We start from the raw sequence: 26,279 nt of genomic DNA, 5'->3' as shown, positions 1-26,279 counted from the left end.
ATGGACAAGCCCTCCGTATACACAGGATCTGCTCAGATGAGGAGGATCGCGACAGACACCTCCAGACGCTGAAAGATGCCCTCATAAGGACAGGATATGGCGCTTGACTCATCAATCGACAGTTCCGATGCGCCACAGCGAAAAACCGCACCGACCTCCTCAGAAGACAAACACAGGACACAGTGGACAGAGTACCCTTCGTCGTCCAGTACTTCCCCAGAGTGAAGAAGCTACGACATCTTCTCCGGAGTCTTCAACATATCGTTGATGAAGATGAACATCTCGTCAGGGCCATCCCCACACCCCCATTTCTTGCCTTCAAACAACCGCACAACCTCAAACAGACCATTGTCCACAGCAAACTACCCAGCCTTCAGGAGAACAGTGACCACAATACCACACAACCCTGCCATAGCAACCTCTGCAAGACATGCCGGATCATCGACATGGATGCCATCATCACACGTGAGAACACCATCCACCAGGTACACGGTACATACTCTTGCAACTCGGCCAATGTTGTCTACCTGATACGCTGTAGGAAAGGATGTCCCGAAGCATGGTACACTGGGGAGACCATGCAGACACTACAACAACGGATGAACGAACATCGCTCGACAATCACCAGACAAGACTGTTCTCGTCCTGTTGGCGAACACTTCAGCAGTCACAGGCATTCAGCCTCTGATCTTCGGGTAAGCATTCTCCTTCACAACACACGACACACGACAGCGCAGAGTCGCTGAGCAGGGACTGGTAGCCAAGTTCCGCACACATGAGGATGGCCTCAACCGGGATCTTGGGTTCATGTCACACTGTCTGTAACCCCCACGACTTGCCTGGACTTGTAAAATCTCACTAACCGTCCTGTCTGGAGACAATACACATCTCTTTAACCTGTGCTTAACCCTCTCTCCACTTACATTGTCTGTACCTTTAAAACTTGATTAACTGTAAAGACTCACATTCCAAACATTATTTTTGTGAATTTTGTATTTTTATATGCCCTGTTTGTGAATAGAACTCCCACTTACCTGATGAAGGAGCAGCGCTCCGAAAGCTAGTGTTTTTTGCTACCAAATAAACCTGTTGGACTTTAACCTGGTGCAGTGAGATTTCTGACTGTGTTTGACCTATAGAGGCACAGGGATTAGGCTCTAGGGGCTGGCTGTCAGTGAGCAGCCTACATTTGATTGGAAGAGTGAATGTGAGTGAGGCGTGTGTGAGCGAACGCTTTGCAGCCCTGGGATTGGGAAGGGAGCTGGGTGTAAAATACTCTTCTGTTTCACGTCAGCTTTCAAGGGCAGTGCCTGCACAAACCGAGGCTGCTGTGTAATCACTCTGGGATTCACCGTTGCATAATCCTTGGGAACTACTGGGAAGCGAAGCTGGAAACTTTGAGCGGAGCGGACAGACAGCGCGTTAGCCTGATGGGGTTGCTGTGGTTTAGTGTGTGACACGGGCTTTCACCAACTCTGGGAGGCAAAGCATTCGGTAAGATCAGCAAGATTTTCATTTTGAGAAGGGAGTTCTCGGCCACAGGCTGGAGTTTTGGACACATTGTTTATTGCAACCTTTCAGACAGCAGAGATTGTTGTATTGTTAATAAAAATGTTACACAGAACAGATTTAAAACTTTGAAGAATGTGTGTTAAACAATAATGCACCCGTTCCCCCAGTGCCAGAGCTCCAGGAGACAGTTATCAGTGTGTAACTGATTGTTAATAGTTTCAGTTCCAACTGAAATATTTTGACTAGTGCAAAGATCAGAGGGTTTAAATAAAGTCGACAGTTCCTCAGTCACCCCGGTGTTAAACACATTGTGTCTAAACTCTGAGATCTAGGAGCTCTCCAGATAAAAACATAGAAACTAGAAGCAGGAGGAGGCCACTCGGCCCTTCGAGCTTGCTCCACCGTTCATTTTGATCAGAGCTGATCATCAAATTTAATATCCTGATTTCCGCCCCCCTCCCACGATCACTGGGAATCATGGCAGGAAAAGCCATTCCTTTGGCTGGTTGTACTGTGCAGTTTTCCTGTTGATTTTTGGGGAGGCTGGCTCCACTGGAATGATTCAAAAACTGACTTCTGGTTTGCAGCTGATCAGAGTTTTTTAAAACTCTGGTTACTGTAAATAGAGAATTTTAATTGTATATAAATTGCTGATTAACACTGGTTAGACTTTCCAAAGGCAGCTTATCCAACCAGGAGAATGTGTTCGCCAGAAAGAAATGTGTGTGTTACTCTTGGCGAGTGTGTGTTTTTGGAGTATTATAAAGCTGGCTCCCTCTGTCAGCCTGTCTGTTATTGTGTGAGACATCGCCAGAGTAATTCCACTGAAAGGTGGAAACCTGCAAGGAAGGATTTGGCATTCCTAATCTCTCTCTCTCCCTCTGTATACCTCTGTCTCTCACCCCCCCACCCCCCACCGTTGGTGCCTCTGTCCGTCTCTCCCCCCACCCCTTGTGCCTCTGTCTGTCTCTTACCCCACCCCCCACCCCTTGTGCCTCTGTCTGTCTCTTACCCCACCCCCCACCCCTTGTGCCTCTGTCTGTCTCTTACCCCACCCCCCACCCCTTGTGCCTCTGTCTGTCTGTCTGTCTCTCCACCCCCCCCACCCCCTGTGGCCTCTGTCTGTCTGTCTGTCTCTCTCTCTCTCTCCCCCCCACCCCCTGTGCCTCTGTCTGTCTGTCTGTCTCTTCCCCCCCCCACCCCCTGTGGCCTCTGTCTGTCTGTCTGTCTCTCTTCCCCCCCCCACCCCCTGTGGCCTCTGTCTGTCTGTCTGTCTCTCCCCCCCCCCCACCCCCTGTGCCTCTGTCTGTCTGTCTGTCTGTCTCTCCCCCCCCCCACCCCCTGTGGCCTCTGTCTGTCTGTCTCTCCCCCCCCCACCCCACCCCCTGTGGCCTCTGTCTGTCTGTCTCTCTCTCTCCCCCCCCACCCCCTGTGCCTCTGCTGTCTTCTCTCTCTCCCCCCTCCCCCTGCTTTGTGCCTTTGTTTCCCTGGAAACAAAAGTTTGGATGTTCTTTTTTCCATGAAACGATGCTCCTTTTGGTGTTGTTCATATTTGGGCTGTTTTAAATTTGGGGTGAGTGATGGGACACACACTCAATGAATAATGTAGGTTTGGAATGACTGAATCCTGGGAGATTCTGTGAACTGGAGAGGGGGTGAACAGAGTGGCCTGTAGCAGAATATCTGTTCTTATCCTACCATCAGTGTAGGTTTTGTGACCATTTCCTTTGAAATGGTGAGATTCTGGAGTGGATTCTCACGTCCAGTGTGCAGAGAGACGGTAAAGTGAAACCTGCTCTTGGTAAAAATAAACTTCTCAAAACTTGACATCAGGTTGTCTTGGTTTTTGATGAGAAGATTTTATTTTAAAGATCGGTATTTCTCTCACTGCAGACAAACATTACTCCTTCAGTAATGAATGTTTGGGATTTTGTCCAGTATTATATTCACTGCAATATTAGCTTCATATTGGCACTTGCAGGAAGTGTCACTTTTTGCGGTGATGAAATAACTTTCATTTATAATTTACTAGTCTAGTTTTGCAGAGTTTTCAATGGGTTGTTTTGGGGTGATTGTATCGGTGTTTAAGGCAGGTACTAAGTGCCAGTTAATGAATTTTAGTGCAAGATAGAATGGTCTTAACCAAGTGAAAATCCGAAGCCACTTCCCTAAAGGAGTGTTTGACTGCTCCAGCTTCTGTTTGGTAATTTATATTTGTATCTCTTGGAAGGTGTGTGTCTCTTTCTCTCTCTGACTCTCCATGTGTGTCTCTCGGGGAGTTGCGGGGAGGGTGGTGGGGGCAAATGCATGTGTTTGTGTGTCTTTTGAGTGTGTGTGTATTTCTATCTCGGGGGGGGTGGGGGGTGGGGGGAAGTGTGTGTGTGTGTGTGTGTGTGTGTCTGTCTCTTTGGGGGTGTGTATGTGTGCAGTTGTCTCGTGGTGTGTTTGTCTGTCTCTCGGCATGTGTATCTGTCTTTGGGGGGCTGGGGGGAGTGTGTATGTGTGTATCTCTGTCTCTCTTTAGGGCTGTGTATGTTCATATTTGTGTCTCTCTTTAGGGCTATGTATGTTCGTATTTGTGTGTCTGTGTGTGTGTGTGTGTCTGTGTGTGTGTGTGTGTCTGTGTGTGTGTGTGTGTCTGTCTGTCTCTGTGTGTCTCTGTCTCTGTGTGTCTCTGTCTCAGTCTGTGTGTGTGTGTCTGTCTGTGTGTGTGTGTGTGTCTCTGTCTCTGTGTGTCTCTGTCTCAGTCTGTGAGCCATTCTGTGAGAAGGTGATGGTTTACAGGACGGGTCTCAATCAGGAGCAGTGGGTGCAGCTTTGGAAGTAAAGAGCAAGTTGTACTGAGGGTGGGGAAGAGGCGAACTGACAGGCAGCGGGTCAAGGTTCACTTTAACTGCTGACTAAGTGCTGAAGCTCGGAGTGCAGAAAGACTTGCCAGTGCTGGGGAGTGAAGGGTGGGGTGCTGAGGGTGCTTACTCTGCTGTTCCAGGCGGGCTGTACAAAGCGAGCAAACTGGTTGGGTCAGTTCAAGCTGCTGTCAAAGCTCTGGTTGAAGACAAATCCTAATGTTTGGAATCGGCAGAGAGAAGAATGCTTTCGGAATGAGAGTATTGCTTAGTGTGTGTGTGAGATTGTACTGACTCTGTGGATGGTGAGTGCCTGTGGAACAGGCACTGATAAACATCAGTGCTGACATCCAGAAGCAGCCTTTCCTGAGACGGCCAAACCAAGGGTTACAGCTGCCTCTCAACACTGGGTAAAGTACAAATAGTTTCAGCAAATGGTATCTCTGAGCCTCGATGGGTTAAAGCGAATATTGTTAGTCTCACTCTGCCTCTCTCCTATCTCTGTACGATGGTTAGGAAATGTTTGAGTCTTTGCATGGAGTGTGGGATTAGTGAAAGGTTTAAATCTAGCTGTTGTCCTGATTATTATTGGCCAGTTTAGTTGACACGGGTAGATTTAATCCACTTGAGAGTTTATTGTGATGTGCTGTTTAGATTTGAGTTGGTACCAGTGGATATCAAATTGTAAATAGGCCTGTGTTGGTGAAATTAATTATTTTTAAAACTTTTGTGGTTTTTAATTTAAATACGACCCATATACAAACTAAAAACAGCAAAGCCCTTTTGCAATGAAAAATCACATTTTATTTCTGATTTAATGATTAGGGATGGGGCAGCAGGGAGGGCCCGGGTAAGATACTCTGTCAGAGAGTCAGTGCAGACTTGACGGGTTGAATGGCCTCCTGAACTGTAGCGATTCTATAGAACCACAGTTGATCTCTGTCCCCCTCTCCCCACCCCCGCCAGCTCCCCCTCTCCCCACCCCCGCCAGCTCCCCCTCTCCCCACCCCTACCAGCTCCCCCCCTCTCTCTCTCTCTCTCCCCACCCCCGCCAGCTCCCCCTCTCCCCACCCTTGCCAGCTCTCCCCCCCCCCCCCCCGCCAGCTCCCCCCTCTCTCTCTCTCTCTCTTTCGCCCCTCACCCCCGCCAGCCCCCCCCCCGTTAAGAGTCCGAGGAAGGACAGCAATGCCCTGATTAGTGATAACTGAAAGATTTGACCCTCTCTTTACCCCAGCCCCAATGCGCTCCCTGAAATAGACTTGAATTGGGTGCCTTTGGTTTGTGGGAGAAGGCAGTGTATGGGATATTTGTGTGAAGTGATGGAACACGGAGTTAATGATGCACTCTGTGAACCCAAACTCACAGTAGCCCCCTCTGTAAGTTAATATTGAGTTGAGGGGATGTGTCTGTTGCCTGAGGAGGGGGGATTTGTGTTGTGTTGGTTCTTGGATCAGTGGGCCTGAGTTCCACACCCAGCTCCTGCTCCCTGGGCCTCCAGATCTTTCTCCTTCTCACAATTGTCCAGTTTTCTTTTGAAAAATGATCGAACCTGTATCTGACACTATCAGAATTTGTCCCAAATACTAACCATGTTCTGCACATAAAACTCTCTCAGGTTACTTCCTGGTTTTATTGCCGTTAACTCGGTGTCCTGTGGTTACTGACAGAGTTTTCTACTGGTGGAGTGGGAGATGAGGTTTGTGTTGGCTATTCCTTCATTGTCCTCCAGTCTCTCACTGTTTGATATTGAGACTGTGAGCTTGAAGTATAAAAAAGTGACCATTCCTCCTCATTTAATTCAATGTGTGAATAATCAAGGAATGTTTATCCTGGAAATGTTTCTCTGGGAGAGGTTTGGTGGCACAGTGGGTTAGCACTGCTGCCTCACAGTGCCACAGGTCTGGGTTCGATTCCTGGCTTGGGTCACTGTGTGGAGTTTGCACGTTCTCCCCGTGTCTGCATGGGTTTCCTCCAGGTGCTGTGGTTTCCTCCCACAGTCCAAAAGACGTGCTGGTTGGGGTGCATTGGCCATGATAAATTCTCCCTCAGTGTAACCCAAACAGTGTGGCGACTAGGGAATTTTCACAGTAACTTCATTGCAGTGTTAATGTAAGCCTACTTGTGACTAATAAATAAACTTTAACTTTATTTTTGTACTTTATTGGGTTCCTCCGGCCAGGTGCTGTTCCTCAATGTGACAGAGTCTCCTCTAAGTTTCCGGGATTCATGTTTAAAGGAGTTTTTATGGCTGCTTCCTTCACCTTGTCAAGAACTCTTTGACAGACATTTCAAAATGAAATGAAGAGATGTTCACTGTGGGTGTGTGAAGTGTTAAATATTGTTAATGGTTTGCTGTTAACACAGGATTCCAGATCATCCAGTCTGTCTCTTCCACATTCATGTGTATGCCAGCACTGACTCGGGCCGAATGGCCTGTATTGGTGGTGTCCGCTCAGTGTCATTGCGATCCCTCCATGGGACAGTTCTGAGATCCTGCTGATTTAATCCAGGATTTCCCAGAGGTTTTCAGGGTTGGGGAGGGGTATAATCTAAAGACCATCCAGTCTGGAGAGATGATGAATGAAAGTTTTGTTTGTGCTGGTCAGTAACACAGGACAATTACCAAATTCCACTTGTTGGATGAACAGAGACGCTCAAAGTAGAGGTGCCTTTGCTGAGGGGATTACCCTGCCTGTGTGTCACACATAGATTGGACTTGTTTCTATCCAGTTACTACACGGATTAGTGTGTAAACTTTCAGTCTGTGTGGCACTATCTGCACTTTCGTGGTGGGGTGTGTGTGTGTGTGTGTTTGTCAGGGGGGGAGGGTGTGGGTGTGTGTCAGGAGGGGGGATGTGTGTGTGTGTCAGGAGGAGTTGGGGGTATATGTGTGTGTCAGGAGGGGGGGTTATATATGCCCTGTTGAAATGATTTATTTTACTGAATGCTCGGGTCTCTGGTGAAAAGCGTTAATATTTTTCAGCGATTATTGGATCATCGCAGTAACTAAAACCACATTTCCAATCAGACCTGATGCCCGTTTTTCGTCAGTGTTTTAGTTCTGGTTCTGGGTTTCTCTGGGATCCTGCCATTGATTCCACGGATTGGAGAAAGGTAAAGGATGTGTTGGAATTTAAAATGATCCCAGTTGGAAGCACAGGGATTGGCAGAGAGTGGGTTGTGTACAAATCATTTGATTCAGGGTAGCAGAGGGAGTTTATTGGAGAGAGAGTGGATCTGATTTGAAATCTCAAACCTTCCCTCCCTGCAATCCTGCACATTCGCAATGTCTAATCTGCTAATGTTGTGTCTTGTTGGCTAGTTTGAAATTAGTGAAGAAAGTGGAGTATCTTTGTTCTAGCCTGTGGAGTCGGAATCAGAAAGGCGCTGTGTTTGTCCCCTGCTCTTTATATGCTCTGTCTGAGGCCAGAACTCTCCATTCACCTGACGAAGGGACTAACTCCGAAAGCTAGTGAGTTTACTATCAAATAAATCGGTTGGACTTAAACCTGGTGTTGTCAGACTTTTTACTGTGTCGTCCCCTGCTCCCCAGTAACCAATTCACTCAACTGTACACACTTTGAGTCATGAACCCAATGCTTTGATATAAACTGAAATTCAATCCAGCCACAACAGGAGCAGTTTGAGAGTACAGCTATCTCCCTGTTTGTATGTAGGAGCAGCAGATGATGAGGAGATGCTGGCTTTGGACTGGAGTAAGCACAGTAAACAGTCTCACAACACCAGGTTAACGTCCAACAGGTTTAGAGTCAGAGGTTTTACAGTATGGAAACAAGCCCTTTGGCCCAACTTGTCCATGCTGCCCTTTTTTTTTTAAACCCCCAATCGAGTCCCAGTTGCCTGCATTTGGCCCATATCCCTCTATATCCATCGTACTAAAAGACAAAATTGTACCCGCCTCTACTACTACCTCTGGCAGCTTGTTCCAGACACTCACCACCCTCTGTATGGGAAAAAAAAGTCCCAGTCTATCCAGCCTCTCCTTATAACTCAAACCATCAAGTCCAGTAGCATCCTCGTAAATCTTTTCTGCACTCTTTCCAGTTTAATAATATCCTTTCTATAACAGGTTTATTTGGTAGCAAAAGCCACTAGCTTTTGGAGCACTGCCCCTTCTTCAGGTGACTGGGAGTTCAGTTCACAAACAGGGTATATAAAGACAAACTCAATTTACAAAATAATGGTTGGAATGCGAGTCTTAAGGGTACAGACAGTGTCAGTGGAGAGAGGGTTAAGCACAGGTTAAAGAGATGTGTATTGTCTCCAGACAGGACAGTTAGTGAGATTTTGCAAGTCCAGGCAAGCCATGGGGGTTACAGATAGTGTGACATGAACCCAAGATCCCGGTTGAGGCCATCCTTGTGTGCGGAACTTGGCTATCAGTTTCTGCTCAGCAGATATCAGAGCTCCTGTGTGGCACCTCATTTAAATAGTGAGCAAGCAGGATTAGTTACATAATGTAAGGGTGAGAAGATTCTGGAGGTGTTATATTTACAAGTTGTATGAATGTGGTAGCAGGCTGGGGCCAGTGTGGTATTCTGTTTTCTTCACTTGCTCTGGTTTGGAAGTGATATTCCAAAGCACAGTTGGCCCTGTAACAATCTCTCATTCCGGATGAGTTGTCCTAGTTTTGAATGGGGGCTTTATTACAAAGGAGAGCTGGCCTGTTCTCCCCTGGCCACCTTGCCAGTATCTTCTAAACAGATTATTTGTTCATCCTTACACTGCTGTTTCTGGGATCTCGCTATGCACAGTTTAACTGTTGCATTCCGTACATCACGGGGACAGGACGGGAAAGTCAAAGGAACTGAATTGGCAAAGAACCAGCAGGAAAACAACAACAGGTTTTCGGCAACCATTCATATGGATGGCACAGTGGCTCAGTGGTTGGCACTGCTGCCTCTCAGCGCCAGGGATCCGGGTTCAATTCCCAGCTTGGGTCACTGTCTGTGCGGAGTTTGCACGTTCTCCCTGTGTCTGTGTGGGTTTCCTCCCACACTCCAAAGATGTGCAGGTTAGGCTGATTGGCCATGCTAAATTGCCCCTTAGTGTCAGGGGGATTGGGAGGGTGAATATGTTACGGGGGTGGGACCTGAGTGGGATTGTAGTCAGTGCAGGCTCAATGGGCCAAATGGCCTCCTTCTGCACTGTAGCGATTCTACAGAAGTGATTTCACTCTGAACATCATTCATTGGCCATGAAACACTCTGAGACATCCTGGAGTTGTAAAAGGTGCTATACAAATGCAAGCCTTTTTCTTTTTAATATGGGGTGTGTCCGAGTTTCTTTCTCTCCCTGAAATGCCCCCCACCCCTCAGTTAAATTGGATTAAATGTTTTCAGGACGGGCTGGTTTTTTACAGTCTGCAGATTCTGGGAGTGTGATTTTAGAAGCAGCTGTAAATCACACTGTGAAGTGTAACCTCGCCCTGCTCCAGAGGCTGCCGCGGTTCCTGATGTCCACCCCGTGCCACTGCCCACCACTCTCCCCTCAAAAACAAATCCTCAAGCTTCCCAGTCACCAGCCCTTAAACGATTGGCTGTGTCAACTCCTCTTTACCTTCCTGTGAAGCATCTTAGGCTCTTTTCTAAGTTAAAGGTGTGATATAATGTATGTGGAGTTTAAAGATTCCACTGGAACTAGCTGTTCTGATAACTCTACATAGAACATAGAACACTACAGCACAAACAGGCCCACAAGTTGCGCCGATCATATCCCTACCTACCAGGCCTATCTATAACCCTCAATCCCATTAAATCCCATGTACTCATCCAGAAGTCTTTTAGAAGACTGAATCTGGCTACATTAGGGGTACCATTCACACACACACGGGGCAGGGTAGGTGTAGGGAAATGCTTTGTTGAAATGGCGGCGTGGGCTCGTTGGGCCGAAGGGCCTGTTTCCCGTGCTGGGTTGTTCTTTGTTCTTTGTAAGACCTCAGCGAGTTCGCCTCTACCATCACTGACGGCAGCCGATTCCACTCACTCACCACCCTCTGAGTGAAAAACTTACCCCGACATCTCCTCTGTACCTACTCCCCAGCACCTTAAACCTGTGTCCTCTCGTAGCGACCATTTCAGCCCTGGGAAATAGCCTCCGAGAATCCACCCTATCTATTCCTCTCAACATTTTATAAACCTCTATCAGGTCGCCTCTCAACCTTCGTCTCTCCAGGGAGGAGACCTAGCTCCCTCAACCTATCCTCATAAGGCATGCCTCCCAATCCAGGGAACATCCAACTCTGAGGGACAGTCACGCAGACTCAATGCTAACTCTGTTTTTGTCTCTCTGCGCAGACGCTACCAGACTCGGAGATTTTCCAGCATGTTCTGTTTTTATTTCAGATTTCCGGTGTCCGCAGTATTTTGCTTTTATGATCATTCGCAACTCCTCAGCTGTCTCACAGAGCAGTCAAGCAACAACCTGACATAGTCATTCTCACAGAATCATAGCTTACAGATAACACCCCAGACACCACGTTACTGTCCCTGAGTCACCGGCAGCACAGACCCAGTAGAGGTGTCGGTCCAGTCGTATACAGTCAGAAGGGAGTTGCCCTGGGAGTCCTCAGTGTTGATTCTGGACCCTATAGAGTCTCACGGCATGGGCAAGGAAACGCCCTGATTACCGTGTACCGTACTCCCTCAGCTGATGAATCCGTACTCCTCCATGAACACCGTTTGGAGGAAGCACTGAGGGGGGCCCAGGCACAGAATGTACTCTGGGTGAGTGACTTCAACATCCATCACCCAGACTGGCTCAGTACCGTCCCAGACCCAGTGGCTGGACTGGGACTGCGACAAGTGGTGGTGGAACCAACAAGAAGGGTAAACGTGCTTCACATCCTCCCCAACAAGGAGGCAGCTGCAGATGCACCTCCCCATGACTGAGTGTGGAATTAAGGAGCCCTAGTGAGATTGGAATCAGTAGGTATCGGGGGGAAACTCTCCCCTGGTTGGAGTCATACTTGGCACAAAGGAAGATGATTCTAGGGGTTGGAGGTCAATCAGCTCAGCTCCAGGACATCTCTGCAGGAGTCCCTCAGGGGAGTGTCCAACCATCTTCAGCTGCTTCGTCAATGACCTTCCCTCCATCACAAGGTGAGAAGTGGGGATGTTCGGTGATGATTGCACAACGTTCACCATTCGCAACTCCTCAGATACTGACGCAGACCATGTCCAAACGCAGCAAGATCTGGACAATATCTGGGCTTGGGCTGACAAGTGGCAGGGTAACATTCACACCACACATGCGCCAGGCATAGACCATCACCAATAAGAGAAAGAATCTAACCGTCCCCCCTGGATATTCAATGGCATTACCATTGCTGAATCCCCCACTATCAACATCCCAGAGTTACATTAACCAGAAACTGAACTAGACCCAGCCATATAAGTACTGTGGTTACAAGAGCAGGTCAGAGGCTGGGAATCCTGCAGCGAGTAACCCATCTCCTGATTCTCCAAAGCTTGTCCACCACTCACAAGGCACAAGTTAGGAGTGTGATGGAATACTCCCCACTTGCCTGGATGGTGCAGCTCCAACAACACTCGCAAAGCTCAACACCATCCAGGATAAAGCAGCCCCATTTAGTTGCTAACTTCCAGTTCCTCCACCATTGATGCACAATGGCAGCCGTGTGTACCATCCACAAGATGCACTACAGCATCTCACCAAGGCTCCTCAGACAGCACCTTCTAAACCTGTGAGCTGTACTATCTAGAAGGACAAGGGCAGCAGATATCTGGGAACACCAGCTGCAAGTTGCCCCCCCCCAAGTCACTCACAATCCTGACTTGGAAATATATCGCTGTGGCTGGGTCAGGATCCTGGAACTCACTCCCTGACAGCACTGTAGGTGTACCTACACCACATGGACTGCAGCGGTTCAAGAACAAGGACAATTAGGGATGGGTAATAAAATGCTGGCCTAGCCGGTGACAATCCATGAAAATGCTTGGAGCGATGTTAAGAGGTGGATGTAAGAGATCCCACAAGCCACAATGAAGGGAGTTCCCTCGGTATCCTGGTGTCTCGTTCCATCCCCCCCATAATCCCAGTAGCAACAGATTTTACTGGTTATTTAAATGTCTTTGTGCTAAATGCCTCCTGCCTTTTGTTATTCACAACATTCTCCAAACAACAGGTCGCTGTCTCATTGCAGAGAGATCCTGAGAGCCCGTTAGTTGGATATATTCAGTGCCCCACCCACCCCGGGTCTGGGATTCTCCGGTCCCCCTGCTCGTGGCTAGGGCCCTCCACGCCCCCCCCCACCCCCCACCCACAGCTGGGACCCTCCAGCCCCCCCGCAGTGAATGTAGATTTTGCTGAGTGCCAGATTCTCCATTCTTGCTGGCAGCAGTGATGGAGTGAACAAGATCGGAGAATTCTGGCCGTAATCTATCTTTCTGTATTTTTATTTCTTTGCAGCGATATAGAAATCCCTCTAATGAGATGGAACAGTCGAGGGTGTATGTGCCGTCTCTAACACACGTGTTGCAGTAGATTGGGTTGCAATGTGGCAATCTCCATGATGTGGAGATGTTGGCGTTGGACTGGGGGTGGGCACAGTAAGAAGTCTCACAACACCAGGTTAAAGTCCAACAGGTTTATTTGATAGTAAACCAAGTGAGTTACCCACTCACCTGACAAAGGGGCAGAGCTCTGAAAGCTAGTGGCTTTTGCTACCAAATAAACCTGTTGGACTTTAACCTGGTGTTGTGAGACTTCTTACTGCAATCGACATGGAACAGAGAACTCTGACATCTGCATTCCCAGAGAGAGTTTGGGATTTGAGATGATTCTAATTCCTTCCCTGATTCTGGGTCCCCCCCCCCGCCACCCTTTGTCTTGTGGGAAGGGGTGGGGGGGGTGTTTGCCCTTGTATGTTCTTGGTGAGTGGGATTGGGAGTTCTCGTGGTATCGCAGTGGGGGGGGGGGGGGGGGGCGGGGGGGATTTTATCATTACAGTGAGTTTGTTAATGTGAAGAGTCAGTGAGGGTTTTGTGGGGGGGGGAATCCAGTGTTTTGCTGTGGGAGTGATTGTACAGGGAACGAAGAAAGATTCAGTAAATATTTCAAATGGAAGATGATGTGTAAGTGGGGAATGCACAGCAAGTGGGATAATCTCTAAATCATCCTAACAAAGAGTTGTGACAGAGACTGAGGCACAGAAAGACAATCCCACTATGACCATATTTCACTTGGAGATGACATGCAGTGAAGCATGTTTGCTGAGGTGGCTTTTTGGACAGATTATAAAAAGAGTTGCATTTGTAAATTGCTTTGCACACGGCCAGGTGTCTGAAAGCACTTTCCAGCCACTGAAATACTTGTTCAACTGTAGGAGAAGCAGCCTATCAATTTCCACACACACACTGTACAGTGTAAGGATCTGTGTTGATAGTGAGGTTCCCCCCTCCCCGGCTCCTGGAGTGTGGAGGGGATTTTCACAGTCGCTTCATTGCAGTTTTAATGTAAGCCTTACTTGTGACTAATTAAATTTTTAAAACATCGAAACCACGGGATCGTTACATTCACTTGACCGGACTTTGGATTAAATTCTCATCCAAAAGACAGCGTTTACCCCAATGCAGCACCTCTCCACACGGTGTAGAGCCCCGACACACGCCCCCCGCCCCCCCTCTGCGGTAGGGTACCCCCCCTTCTCTCTCTCTGTCCCCCCCCCCCCCAGGTGCCTCACCCCTGTGATACTGTCCCCCCCCCCCCCCCCCCAGGCTGTCGGTGCTAATCCTGCAGTGGAACCTGAGGCTGGAATGTCGTAATTCCCAAACAAGGATGCTAACAACTGAGCTGATTTAATGCTGAGATGATGTGGGAAGCGGGGTCGCTCAGGCATCAGTCTCTCTGAGTTCCTGCAAACAGAGAGTTGTGTAAAATGGTGACAGAAAAGGGAGTTTCCATTCTGAGTGCATGCGGAAAATGTCTGCCCCGTCTACTGACCGCGATGGAACAAAAGCTGGGGAGTGACAGAGGAGGAGGGGGGGGGGGGGACAATCTGATTTGCCTGTCCCTGTCTGGTGTATCACCCTGGGGACTGTTTTCAGCCTGTGTTATTCTCTCTCTCTGGGTTAATGGGGGGAGCAGGTGCAGAGCGACTGAAGGTAAACATTACCTGAAGCAGTTAATGGGACTGCAACCTGTAATGAGCTATCTAAAGAGACAGGAGTCTTCACAAGACACTTGCCCAGCCTGGTAAACAAGCTGCCGTCGTGTCCACTGTCACATCACATTTAACAGGAATAAACGCGGTTTTGCCAAGTTCAGATACTGCGTAAAACTGTGGTTATAGCAACAGAATTGTCCAAAAGTGTTCCAGGAAATCAAAGTCAACCTGTCTAACACATCATTTAACTTCTATACCAACAGCAAGCTGTAGCGTGGATGCAGTAATTTGGTAAATTAAAACCAGAATGTAGAAACGCTAAGGTTCAGAAATGTTGGGGAAATTCTGATAACTTCAGTTGAGCAGGGACAGCGAATCCATTCCCATATTCGGTAATTTAACAAGAACAATTTAACTATTCTTCTTCAATAGAATCCTACAGTGCAGAAGGAGACCATTCAGCCCGTCGAGACTGTTCCGACAACAATCCCACCCAGGCCCTATTCCCATAACCGTACATATTTACCCTGTTAGTCCCCCTGACACTAAGGGGCAATTTAGCACAGTCAATCCACTCAGCCTGCACATCTTTGGACTGTGGGAGGAAACTGGAGCACCCAGAGGAAACCCACGCAGACACGAGGAGAATGTGCAAACTCCACACAAACAGTGACCAGAGGCCAGAATCGAACCCGGGTCCCTGGAGCAGGGTTAACCGCTGTGCCATCCTGCCACCCAAGTCCATCTAGCAAGGGTTAATCTCAGGAGATCTAAAACTGCTGCTGTTAAAATCCAGCCAACCATATTCATGTTTGTTTAAAGACTGACCCAATGCACCTTGCCATTATCAAACCCCAGCGCTGTCCGTGTGCGCATTGCTCGATGTACAACACACCAGGTTTTAATACAACTACAGAATCAGGCAGAACTGTAAATTCTAACCACCTGGTATATTTTCACAAATTCAATCAAAATGTGACTTTCCCCTTGGTGTTTGGTGAGTTTTCCTACTCTGGGCCGCTGGTATCTTTTCCAGATATGATCCAGTAAATGTCCAGGAAGTAATTGGGGGAAAGGTCAAGGGCTTTGCTGTATCTTGGCTCTCTCATGTCAGGAGAAACCATTGGCTCTGTCAAATCATGTGTCTGTTTGGCATTTTTCCAGATTGAGTTCAGTCCAAAGTAACTCTGGAGCCAGGAGAACCTGGTTAAAGTTCCAAGACCATCATTGTCTGATCCCCAAACACTACTCCAAAGAAGTGCAGCTTAGGTTGATTGGCCATGCTAAATTGACTCTAGTTTTGGGGGGGGGATTAGCAGGGTAAATACATACGGTTACTGGGTTAGGATGGAGTTGTTGGTGCAGGCTCGATGGGCCAAATGGCGTCCTTGTGTACTGTGGGGATTCTGTAATTCTGTACTCCATATAGTGATCCACCATTTGACCAATACTACGGCAAGGCCATAGACTTCAGGAAGGATGTCAGGACTTTGGAGAGCGGGTGTGAAGGAGATTCTGAAGAATGGTTTTGGGCACATGGTTAGACCGGAATAGCTGGGTTTGTTCTCCTTAGAGCAGACAAGGTTCAGGAAAGGTTTCAGAATCATGAAGGGTTTGGAGTTAGGTAAGGAGAGCAGTCAGTAATGAAACAAAAGCGCACAGATTGCAAGTGTTTGGGAGCAGAGCAGAAAGCCTGGGCTACGTTCTAAAGCCCAACTAGACCCCAACAGATTTCCCTTTTGATATTAGTATGAAGATGAGGGGTTTCACTCCAGCTGTGATTCTGTTGACACACTAGGAAGCTTTTTAATCACACGCTGGTCAGCACTGCTGCCTCACAGCGCCAGGAACTCTGGTTCGATTCCAGCCTCGGCTCACTGTGTGGAGTTTGCACATTCTCCCCGTGTCTGCGTGGGTTTCCTTCGGGTGCTCCGGTTTCTTCCCACATTTGAAAGGTGTGTGGGTTAGGTTGATTGGCCATACTAAATTGCCCCTTAGTGTCAGAAGGCTTACCAGGGTAAATGTATGGGGTTATGGGGAAAGGGCCTGGGTGGGATTGCTTTTGATGCAGGCTTGATGGACTGAATGGCCTCCTCTCTAGTGATTCTATAAATGCAGTTTAATATTTAACAAATTAATTAGTTCAACTTTTACCAATTGATATACTTAAAAATGACAAGATACAATTTTTAGCTGCTAACAAAACCTTATTAGTTCCAATTCAAGCAATATTCCTCTTATAGACTTAAACTCCTCTCCAAAATCAATTAGCAACATCCAGGCTTACGTGCTTGTACTTGTTAACAGTCCTTGAGCTTTCTAAACACCTTTTGGAGAGAGAGAGATAGATGTCTCCTGACTGCCCCAAACAGCAGCCTCCAGAGCAAGAGAGACAAAAAGACACTTCCTTTTTCCAGGACCAGGTAGAAACTGTTTTAAAATGAAAGAGAAATGTGTATCTTCCCTGTAAGCTTAGCTCCACCCATTCATATGGCTGTCTCTGTCAATCAACCCAATCAAAACCCTAATCTGAAACCCCAGGGGAAAACCAAAATAAACAAGAAGTACATTAACTCGGATTAAAAGAAAGGCATTCCCAGCTAAAATCAGCCATTAGCCTGCAACCTCAGCATGGGCGCTGCCTGGTGCAGACAAATCTGCACCATGTAAAACAGGAAAATTTTAAACATGTCCCTTACAAGAAACATGATAAATACATTTCTTTAAGGCACAGTATCATCACAAAGGTAAATGGCAAAATAACCAAAGGCAAAAAAGCGAGGATAGGGCAGTGGAGGCAGTTTCAATCAGCACTTCAGAAAGCAATTGGAGATATAATTGCAGGGGAGTGTGAGTGAATGGGTATCTCTTTAAAATAGCTGACATAGACGCAATGTGCCGAATGGCCTCTTTCTGTGCTGTACTGTTCCATAAATTCTGTTTCCTTTATAGAAAACCGCAACTCCAGATTCGAAATAATTGTGAATCATCAAAATAAATGTGAAGTATTGACACTGGCAGTGAAGTTTTCCATCGACTTGAATTCCAGCGCTGGGGAACAATTTACTGACAATTCCCAAGTGTGCAGATCGTGTGTTACACTAAACTGCTTCACTTCCTAACCAGCCCTCCCCCTGCACCAGGCTCCCATGCTGGGAGAAATAACTCTTTTTAACTATCACACAAAACCAGGTATAAAAAAGCTGCTTTATTCCATCCTCTGACATGACGATATTCCCAGCGAATGCTGATAGAATTTTTTTGGCCTTTTGTCACATGTATTAACATACTGAAAAGCATTGTTTCTTGAGCGCTTTACAGACAAAGCATACCGTTCATAGAACACACAAGGGCGAAGAAAAGGAGACAGTGCAGAATGTAGTGTTACAGTCATAGCTGTGGTATAAAGAAAGATCAACTTAGTGCGAGATAAGTCCATTCAAAAGTCTGACAGCAGCAGGGAAGAAACTGTTCTTGAGTCGGTTGGTACATGACTTCAGACTTTTGTATCTTTTTCCCAATGGAAGAAGGTGGAAGAGAGAATGTCCGGGGTGTGTGGGGTCCTTAATTATGCTGGCTGCTTTTCCCGAGGCAGTGGGAAGTGTAGACAGAGTCAATGGATGGGAAACTGGTTTGCGTGATGGACTGGGCTACATTCACAACCCTTTATAATTTCTTGTAGTCTTGGGCAGAGCAGGAGCCCAGACCAAGCTGTGATACAACCAGAAAGAGCGCTTCCTATGGGGCATCTACAAAAGTTGGTGAGAGATTTTTCTCTCCTGATCCCCTCAGTTGGGATGATTGAATTTGAATATTTATAAAATGTCCATTTTGTAACGAGCGTCCTTGTGTGAATTTTCTGTTTGATAATTTTGTTAGCAGCTGGAGTAAGCTCGCTTTTTAATTTAAAAAAAACCAAGATGTTTTTTTACACTGAGCTTCCAAACAGCCAAACTCTGAGACTGACACGGGTTGTGATGATCTGATCAGAGCTGCTAGTTTAGTTTGCCAATTTGTTATTCCAGAAATTAATTATCGCTCTCCTCATCAATTAATTATTGCTAAATGAAGTGAGGTAGAAAATGTGGCAGAGGGAGAAGAAATTGACTAATTGATACATATGAATTCTTCCATTCCCACACTGCCGATTTAAAAATTACATCTCCCACTTGACTCTTTACAGAGGGGGTTTTCCAACGACTAAGCTCACACTTTCCCCTAAGAGAAAGTATCAACTACATAAGGAGCAAGGCTGTGTTGCTAAATACCTCAGTTTGTCAATTTAATTGATACCTAATCACATGATCCTATATTAATGAGGTCTATGGAGTAAACAGTCATCTTTAAATACAGTGATTAGATTCTGTCCCTAACAGTGATACCAGAGTAGATTGTTTCTTTGTCCTGTTGCTGAACAGTGGGAACACACTCAGACCACTCCCCATCCATGTTTTTATAGAAAGCAGAGGTTATGTGCTCCAGACTCCCATCTCGCTCGAGTGTCACTGCCTCACACACAAACTCCATTTCCCAGTGTTTCTGGAATGTCATTCTTTATGGATTCCAGATAATCAGCTGTTTCTGTCCTTTTTTTTTTGCTGTTATCTTCCCAGTGACTGAAAGTGAAGAAATTGAGTGGATTTGGGAGTTTTATTCCACCTGTGTGTATTCTTCTCCCTCGGATGGGACTGTGAAAGATTCAATCCCAATGAGAGAGAGCATTCACTGGGTAAAGAGCTCCCCATTCCTCCAAAACTGCCTCTCTCACCAAACCTGCTGTTGCCAGGCATTGATCTACCAAACTCTCACCTGTCAATGTGATTTTCTGGAGGGTTTGTTGAAGGGAAACAAGCCATAAGCTTGTGCTCCGGTTTCCTCCCTAAAGTTAGGTGCATTGGCCATGCTAAATTCTCCCTCCGAACACTTAATGTAAGACTGCCGCTGACACTAATAAATACATTTTAAAAACTAAACTTTAAAACACAAAGATCAGAGACACCAACTTGCTGGAAGTTCTACATGCGACTGCTTTGTGGCAAGTTGTGTTTTAAGTTGTGCAAAGTGTTCAGTGCATTCTAAGCTGCCCCTGGTTCATGCCCTGAGTGTACAATTAGTTTGCTACATAGATTTGGAGTCTCAGTAAAGATTGCTCTACTTGACAGGTTTCACGGTGTGACCTGCATTGTGTTGGGTATGGAGTGGATTCCAGGGTCCACGTGTACACCTGGAAAAATCTCTGAGGCTGCTGTGTAAAATTACCCTGCTACACCACAGATAGCAACGCCTCTCTGAGTGATTTGAAATGGAGACATTGTAAGGGTTTGGAGTTGTGTGTCTCACTCAGTAATCACCCACTAAACCTGTCAGAAAAACTTTAGGCTGATATGTAAAATGTAAGTGAAATTTTAGTGTGTGATATATCATAGCTACCGACAAACAACACCCCTCTAGCCCTGAAAATGTAACTTATAAATCTGTGACCGCCTTCCTTCACAATTTGGTGTTGGAGATTTAGACACAGTGGAATATTTTTTAATGTTTCTGTTTCTTTCCCAATCTTTTTCATTTCTGGACATGATTGAAATCTGGTTTATCTTTCCCGGTCTGGATTGTGTGTTTAGTGAGGATTTTGCAGTCTGATTGAAGATTCATGTTGCTGCTTTCTCAGCTCTCCAGGAGAGGACAGTGTGCTGGGTTAGACACCCAATGACAATGAGCTCCATTCAGTTGGTTGTGGGCAGTTGGCCAATTGCGATCACCCTCACTTTACCGGCGACTGCAAAATCCAAACCAGTGACTAATGATCAGTTGAAAGTCTCCACCTGCAACCTGGGAGTTTGGGAATCCGTGGAGAGGGTCAGATTTCCTTCTCCTCTTCTGTCCTGTAGCAGGTTCAGGGGATGTGCACTGATGTGCCTGAAATTCCCCATCACCACAGGATGAAGCAAACAGTTATCGATTCACTTTTTATTTGTGTCCATCTTGGTTTGAGTGCAGTGTGTGTGAAAGTTCAAGGGCAGCATGGTGGACACTGCTGCCTCACAGTGCCAGGGACCACGGTTCGATTCCCAACATAGAACATTACAGCGCAGTACAGGCCCTTCGGCCCTCGATGTTGTGCCGACCAGTGGAACCAATCTAATGGCCCTCTAACCTAAACTATTCCAATATTATCCATATGCCTATCCGCTGACCATTGGAAAGCCCTTAAAGTTGGCGAGTCCACAACTGCAGGCAGGGCATTCCACGCCCTTACTACTTGGGTCACTGTCTGTGAGAAGTTTCCTCCCACAGTCCAGAGATGTGCAGGTTAGGTGGATTGACACTAGCTTGGGGGGGATTAGCTGTGGGCTCCTTCTGTACTGTGGGGATTCTTTGATTCTATACTCCATACAGTGATCCACCATTTGACCAATACTAAAGTATTAGAGTACTGTTTTAGAACAAGAGTGTTAGAGTATTAATCTTAGTGACTTATACTGCAGAGGATACAAAAATATTCCAGCAATAGCTGTAAATCAGAAGGTGGAAGGGAGAGTGGAACTTGGTGAAACTACAATCAGTAGGGAAGCAGTATTGAACAAACTGATGGAGCTGTGGACTGACAAGTCTCCAGGTCCCGATGGACTTCATACCAGGGTCTTAAAAGAGGTAGTTAATAAGTTAGCAGATGTACTAGTGTTAATGCTGGGGCCTTAACTCTTTACAATTTAGGTCATGATGACGGCAGTGAAGGAACGGTGGCTAAATTTGCAGATGACAGAAAAGTAGGAGAGTAATCATAATAGAATCATAGAATCCCTACAGTGCAGAAGGAGACCATTCAGCCCATTGAGCCTGCACTGACAACAATCCCACCCTATCCCCATAACTCCACATGTTTATCCTGATAATCGTCCAACACCAAAGGACAATTTAGTTTGGCCAATCAGACTAACCTGCACACCTTTGGACTGTGGAACGAAACCAGAGCATCCGGAGGAAACCCATGCAGACACGGGGAGAACATGCAAACACCACATAGACAATGACCCAAACCAGGAATCAAATCCAGGTCCCTGGCGATGTGAGGCAGCAGTGCTAACCACTGTGCCACCATGCAGAGTACATTGTGAAGAGATTGCGAACAGATATCGATAGGTTGAGTGAGTGGGCAATAATCTGGCAGATGGAGTATAATGTGAGAAAATGTGAAATTGCTCAGTTTAACAGCAAGAATAAAAGAAAACAAAGCATAAGTTAAACAGAGAATGACTGCAGAATTCCCAGGTAGAGAGGGATCAAGATATTCTGGTGCATGAGCCACAGAAGGTTGACATTCAGGTACAGCATGTAACCAAGAAGGCTAATGGAATGCATTTTGTTACTACAGGGGGAATTGGGCATAAAAATAAGGATGTTTAGTTTCAGTTATACAGGGTATTGGTGAGACCACATTGGTCTCCTTACTCAAGGAAGAGTGTAAATGCATTGGTGGAGGTTCAGGGGAGGTTTATGAGATTGATACCTGGAATGAGTGGGTTGTCTCATGGTTGGACAGACTGGGCTTGTTTGCATGAAGAGTGAGGGATGACTTGATGAAGTTTATGAGATCCTGAACGATCTCGACAAGGTGGATCTGGAGAGGATGTTTCCTCTTGTGGATGAGTCCAGGGCTATAGGAATCACTCTTAAGAATCACCCTCCGACAGAGATGATGGGAATTATTTTACCCTGAGGGCTGTGTGAACTCTCTGCCTCTGAAGGCAGTTGAACTGGGGGGTCACTGAATACTGTTAAGGAGCAGGAAGATAGATTCTTATTAGACAAGGAAATCGAAGGGAATATGGAATTGGAAACTCAAACAGATCAGCCATGATCTTATTGAATGGAGGAGCAGGCTGGAGGGGCTGAATGGCCTCCTCCTGCTCCTGTTTTGTATGTTTATGTTTGGTGGTGTACTGAAACATCACGTTCCTGGAGCCACCAATTTCAGTACAAAGAAAATTACAGCACAGGGACAGGCCCTTCGGCCCTCCAAGCCTGCACCAACCATGCTGCCCATGTGAACTAAAATCCCCTATCCTTCCTGGGACCATCCTATTCATGTATTTGTCAAGACGCCCCTTAAAAGTCATTATCGTATCCGCTTCCACTACCTCCCCTGGCAGTGAGTTCCAGGCACCCACCACCCTCTTTGGAAAACATCTGCCTCATACATTTCCTTTAAATCTTGCCCCTCACACCTTAAACCTGTGCCCCCCTAGTAATTGACTCTTCCACCCTGGGAAAAAGCTTCTGACTATCCACCCTGTCCATGCCTCTCATAATCCTGTAGACTTCTATCAGGTCTCCCCTCAACCTCTGTCATTCCAGTGAGAACAAACCAAGTTTCTCCAACCTCTCCTCATAGCTAATGCCCTCCAGACCAGGCAACATCCTGGTAAATCTTTCCTGTATCCTCTCCAAAGCCTCCACATCCTTCTGGTAGTGTGGTGACCAGAATTGAACATTATATTCCAAGTGCAGCCCAACTAAGGTTCTATAAAACTGCAACATGACTTGCCAATTTTTAAACTCAGTGCCCTGGCTAATGAAGGCAAGCATGCCATGTACCTTCTTGACCACCTTCTCCACCTGTAGCAGTAGTTTATTTGAGTTAGAGGCCCTATTGGCTTCTGCAGTTCCCACACAGCACAGTGAGAATCCTCAGTGTAGTTTCTCTCCTATCCCAGCTTTCATCACTCACTGTAAACTCTCCCACTGTTACTGTATTCTATACTCTGATTAGGGCCACTGCTGAGATTCTCATCAATGCCTTTAGGAAAATAACACCACTTTGAATAGTTCATTATGTTTATTGTCTTTTTAAAGACTTTGGTTGAGGGACTTTCTTCACCGCTGTGTTATAAAACTAGAGGAACTGGGTGTTGATTTGAATGTAAGGGTTTTCTCAGAAACTGTGAACAGGCTAGACTGGCAATGGGTTTTACCAGGAATAATCCAAATCTGTCTCGGGGCAGAGGGTTTGCCGAGTAATCTCCTGTTATGGGAAAATAAATATCCCTGCAATGGGAGTTGCTGCAGCTATCCCAATCTGTTGGAAATGGGGAGCCGTGTTTCGCCAATCTGTTATCCTCACAGAATTGAGAATGGATCCAGATTAACGATTGGTGAGGCTGGTTTGAGGTACAGAACCTTCAATAACCTGTCACTGAGTGCTACACATGGCTATTACAGACCCTCACTCCCCCCCCCCAGCCCACTGCCCCCCCCTCACTCCCCCTGGCTCACTCCCCCCTCTCTCTTCCCCCTCTGCTCTCTCTCACCCCGGCTCCCTTCCCCAATGTCACATCAAAGCAAGTGTTTGAGTGGAAAGTGGGGCAGGTGTCCATCAGTCACACAGCAGAGGATGGGAGGGGGGTGTCTGTCAGTGGGTTTGGGGGGGTGTCTGTCAGGGGGTTTGGGGGGTGTCTGTCAGTGGGTTTGGGAGGGTGTCTGTCAGTGGGTTTGGGGAGGTGTCTGTCAGGGGGGTAGGGGGGTGTCTGTCAGTGGGGTTGGGGGGGTGTCTCAGTGGGGTTGGGGGGGTGTCTGTCAGTGGGGTTGGGGGGGTGTCTGTCAGTGGGTTTGGGGGGTGTCTCAGTGGGGTTGGGGGGGTGTCTGTCAGTGGGGTTGGGGGGGTGTCTGTCAGTGGGGTTGGGGGGGTGTCTGTCAGTGGGGTTGGGGGGGTGTCTGTCAGTGGGGTTGGGGGGGTGTCTGTCAGTGGGTTTGGGGGGTGTCTCAGTGGGGTTGGGGGGTGTCTGTCAGTGGGGTTGGGGGGGTGTCTGTCAGTGGGGTTGGGGGGTGTCTGTCAGTGGGTTTGGGGGGGTGTCTGTCAGGGGGTTTGGGGGGGTGTCTGTCAGTGGGGTAGGGGGGTGTCTGTCAGTTGGTTTTTCTGGGGCAGGGATATTCTTTCACACAATCAGGTGTTGTTGGGTTTTGTGCACAAGGAGATGGGAACCACTCCCCCACTTGCACCCCCCACACACTCACTCCCCTACCCCCCACACACTCTCCTACCCTTCCACATGCTCACTCCCCCCCTCCCCCTCCCACCGCACGCTCACCCCCCAATACTAAATTGCCCCTTTGTATCAGGGGGACTAGCAGGGTAAATGAGGGTTACGGGAATAGGGGCTGGGTGGGATTGTGGGTTGGTGCAGACTCGATGGGCTGAATGGCCTCCTTCTGTACTGTAGGGATTCTATGATTCAACATTCTGATTATCCAGTTTCCCATTCACTGTATCAATACCACACACAGCCCTTTCCCCCTCACACAGATCGACACTCTCTCCTCCCTCCGGATCTTGAATTTGTGCTTGGAATCGTTAGGGACTATCTGATATTTGTGCTGGTTCGTCCTGGCTCCTTCTGTGTGAGTGGAAACATCTTCCTTACGCGACTCTATCAAACCCTTTCAGAATGTTAAATTTGTTGCCTGCCACTGTGTCTGGGAGATTAGTCTTTACTGGCCTGGGGCACCCTCTCAGGATTAGTTTGGGCACACGCCCGTGTGAGTATGGATTTAATTTGTCACAAGTCTACACACTATTGACGTTGAGGAAGCCTCCCTGTCATACTAGTCTGCTGTAACGTGAGGACTCTGTGACTCTGGGAGTTGTACACGATCCCTGTTGCCAGTGTCTTTCTGCTGTTGAACCTGACACAGGCTGTGAGTCACTCCTCCTGCAAACTCTTACTGCTACTGCCTCTCAGCAGCCAATCATTCAGCAGCAACATGCGTGAATAACTTGTAAAAAATGTGCAGCATGTGTGTGCAGGGTGGGGTGACAGAGAGATCTCTGCAATAACCCAGCCTGTTTTCACCATGCCCCGAATCTCTCTCTAAAGAAGCCTTATGGAGGGGAAGTTGGGTGAAGAAGTGGGGAGCTGGTGCAGGAAGTAAGTTTGGTCACAATGATCTCTCTTCATTTTCTCACTCCGTGTCAGAAATTATAGAACCAGACTGCCAATATCCTCTGAGATTCAGACCCTCACTTTGAACTATCTCTACCTCTGAGTCTGTGGAAGTCTGGGCTCTCCGAGAGGAATTATTGAAAATCGGAGTTTCCTCCCCAGCTGAGGGACATTGTCACACAGACTCCTGCTTCACTGAGGTGCTTCTGAGAAGTGGAGTTTGTCATAGAATTCTGCTGATATGTTGCTGGAATTCCACACGGTAAACAGTTTCTAGCTTCTGTGTCAGTTAGTGTAAAAGATTACTGATTAACTTTTATGAAGTGATGGATGGAGGAGAAACTCCTGTTTCTGGCAACATAAAATTAGAATTCCAGCACCATTCAAAGCTGCTTTAATTTCATATCAGCTCCCAGTCTAGCAGTTGGTTTATAGCTCTGGACAGTTAGTTATTGGGTAGATAGTTACCTTGTGAGTTGGTTGATCGGCGAGTTAGTTGTATTGTGTATGGGTTACTTGGTCAGTTATTTGGCTTGTTAGTAAGTTACTTTGTGAGTTGGTTGCTCGGCGAGTTAGTTTGTTGATTAGTTGGTTAAAAATCTTAGAATCCCTACAGTGCAGGAGGAGGCCATTTGGCCCATCGAGCCTGCACTGACAGTGATCCCACCCAGGCCCTATCACCGTAACTCTACGTATTTACTCTGCTAATCCCCATGACATGAAGGGTCAATTTAGCGTGGCCAATCCACCTGACCCGCACATCTTTGGACTGTGGGAGGAAACCGGAGCACCCGGAGGAAACCCACGCAGACATGGGGTGAACATGCAAACTCCACA

General features: G+C 47.2%; 1 protein-coding gene across 3 annotated transcripts in view; it reads left to right on the top strand.

The window, feature by feature from the left end:
• Positions 1–1,316: 1,316 nt before the first annotated feature.
• sertad2b (SERTA domain containing 2b) overlaps positions 1,317–26,279 on the top strand; it is a 32,210-nt gene continuing 7,247 nt past the window's right edge. Inside the window, exon 1 of one of the 3 annotated variants that reach the window (XM_080199711.1) lies at positions 1,317–1,494. Coding sequence is in view for 1 of the 3 variants with exons in the window: in XM_080199710.1 (XP_080055836.1) it covers positions 25,384–25,427 (44 nt within the window). In the remaining 2 variants the exon portion in view is untranslated. Of the gene's footprint in view, positions 1,495–25,327; positions 25,428–25,664; positions 25,705–26,279 lie in introns of those variants that run through there. The other 2 variants (XM_080199710.1, XM_080199713.1) reach the window with 2 other exon arrangements.

The sequence above is a fragment of the Carcharhinus amblyrhynchos genome, chromosome 12 (assembly GCF_965287045.1).
Source record: "Carcharhinus amblyrhynchos chromosome 12, sCarAmb.v2.hapA, whole genome shotgun sequence".
Taxonomy (NCBI): domain Eukaryota; kingdom Metazoa; phylum Chordata; class Chondrichthyes; order Carcharhiniformes; family Carcharhinidae; genus Carcharhinus; species Carcharhinus amblyrhynchos.
Note: the sequence above shows the minus strand (reverse complement) of the source record. Positions and strands in the feature narration are given on the sequence as shown.